This window comes from Hibiscus syriacus, unplaced genomic scaffold, assembly GCF_006381635.1.
Source record: "Hibiscus syriacus cultivar Baekdansim isolate YM2019G1 unplaced genomic scaffold, ASM638163v2 tig00111208_pilon, whole genome shotgun sequence".
NCBI lineage: Eukaryota > Viridiplantae > Streptophyta > Magnoliopsida > Malvales > Malvaceae > Hibiscus > Hibiscus syriacus.
In genome coordinates this window covers 1,106,426-1,108,260 of record NW_024063020.1, presented here as the reverse complement: position 1 = coordinate 1,108,260, position 1,835 = coordinate 1,106,426, and the positions used below count along the sequence as shown (strand labels likewise).

The window sequence follows — 1,835 nt, the reverse complement described above, 5'->3', positions numbered from 1 at the left end:
TTAAATAACACACTTAAACAATAATCTAGAGAAAGAACCCGAAGCTAGCTTAGCCAACTGAGATTAATTGCACGGGGTCTAGGGTTGAAGAGTATATAATTAGTCCCTCACTTTGCACTAAGCTTAGCCAACATTGGGGTGAACCTAATACACTATCTACCATTTATGCAGTAATTTCTTGTGAAAATGAATACAGTTCAAATTAATATCAAAGAAAGTCTTGAGCACCTTACAAAATCTATAGATGCATGCTAATTATGCATTCACATCCCAACTTCTAACATTTTGTCAAACAAATCACACACACATCTATATATCATGCTTGAGATCTTGAGAGCTAATGCTCAAACATCACATCTACGCATTTGGTACCTATTCACATCTTCGTAGTCTATAAAAGCAAACACAAAATCAAATTTCAACTATAGCACAAATTTTTACAAAGGATGCCATAGCAATATCGAGACAAATTTTAATTGTATGTGGATTTATAACAAATGCTGTTTAATAATAAGAAAACATCTTAAAATAATTAGTGTTCGGAAAACAAAAAGGAGTGATAAACTTAGTGTGAAGTAAGGGATTAATTATATACACGGGGCACATTAACAAAAACACAAATAGAAAAAAGAAAAACTTAAAATTTGTTTGAAAATTGAATTGAATTGCTTACACAACTTCAATTTAGATCAGGATTCAGAAATTTCATGTACCTGGGCTCAAATTCCCTGATTTCGGCAAGCTCGCTACCATAAGAATCACTCCACTGCACCTTTCTTTGTACCGTATGACTTGGGACATCACCATACTTTTCTCCTGATGCCTCACAATCATTAACATCCTCAAGAGAAACTTGAGCACTACTCAATTGCTTCTTCAAACAACTTTTCAAAACAACCTTTCTTACATTGCTATTGCCATTGTAAACCTCGTTTGCTTGATCATTACTCTTATTTGCATCAAAAGAGCCTGGCAAGACGTATTGTTGTTGAACAGGGCCAACTTTCAAATGTGATGGTGTGTAGAGCCCTGCGGAAGTGCCACGAAAGTAGACAAAAGAGGCGCACCCGCGGGGAAGCCGGTTCTTGGTGGATGTCAATTGGAGGTCAGGATTGGGTTCTCGGTCTACCAACTGGTAATGGTTCCACGGCGAAAGTCTCATGGACTTGTCCTCATGCTTCTGACCCAAGAGCAGAAGGGTCAAGCCATTGCTATACCCGGTCGCTGAAGAAGAGAATAACCCTCCTCCTCCCACTGTCAATAACATCAATTCTCATCTGGGGCACCCAGACATCATTTTTTTCTTTTCTCTCTCTTTTCGACACGCCTCCGGTCGCAACAAGCTGAATCAAACTACCCCTAACTCCTTCATCCACAAATATGTCGCAGTCAATGAAATTATAAGCTTTCCAAATAATGAAAATTTAACATCAATGAACAATCTTAAATTACATTAATAGTTAACTTATATTAAGTGAATTATAAGTAACTATAACTCATTGCAGACATAATAACTACTTTCATCCCAAAAACTGCAATCATTATCAACAATGGTCACCCCTCATTAAAGTACACACAGTTAAGATCTATAATTCTATTAAATAAATAAATAAAATTCAATAACATTAATTTAGCCAAATTTAAAACTTAAAAAAGTTAAATAGGGTAACACTATTGAATATATATAAAGGAATTAATAAGAACATCAATGTAAATGACAAACATTAAATTCGTTTAAGAATGATTTAAGATCTGTTTCTAGTTAAAGTAACAAGGATCGGCTCAAAGCAATGCTCTCTGTTTGATTGAAATTGAAAGCAATAAGCAGGGAACAG

General features: G+C 35.3%; 1 protein-coding gene across 1 annotated transcript; it reads right to left on the bottom strand.

Annotated features, from left to right (window-relative positions):
• Positions 1-679: 679 nt before the first annotated feature.
• On the bottom strand, positions 680-1,473 carry LOC120155900. Its single transcript, XM_039167363.1, has one exon. It carries the CDS (start codon positions 1,265-1,267, stop codon positions 680-682), a length of 588 nt encoding a protein of 195 aa, XP_039023294.1. The 5' UTR covers positions 1,268-1,473.
• Positions 1,474-1,835: the final 362 nt, after the last annotated feature.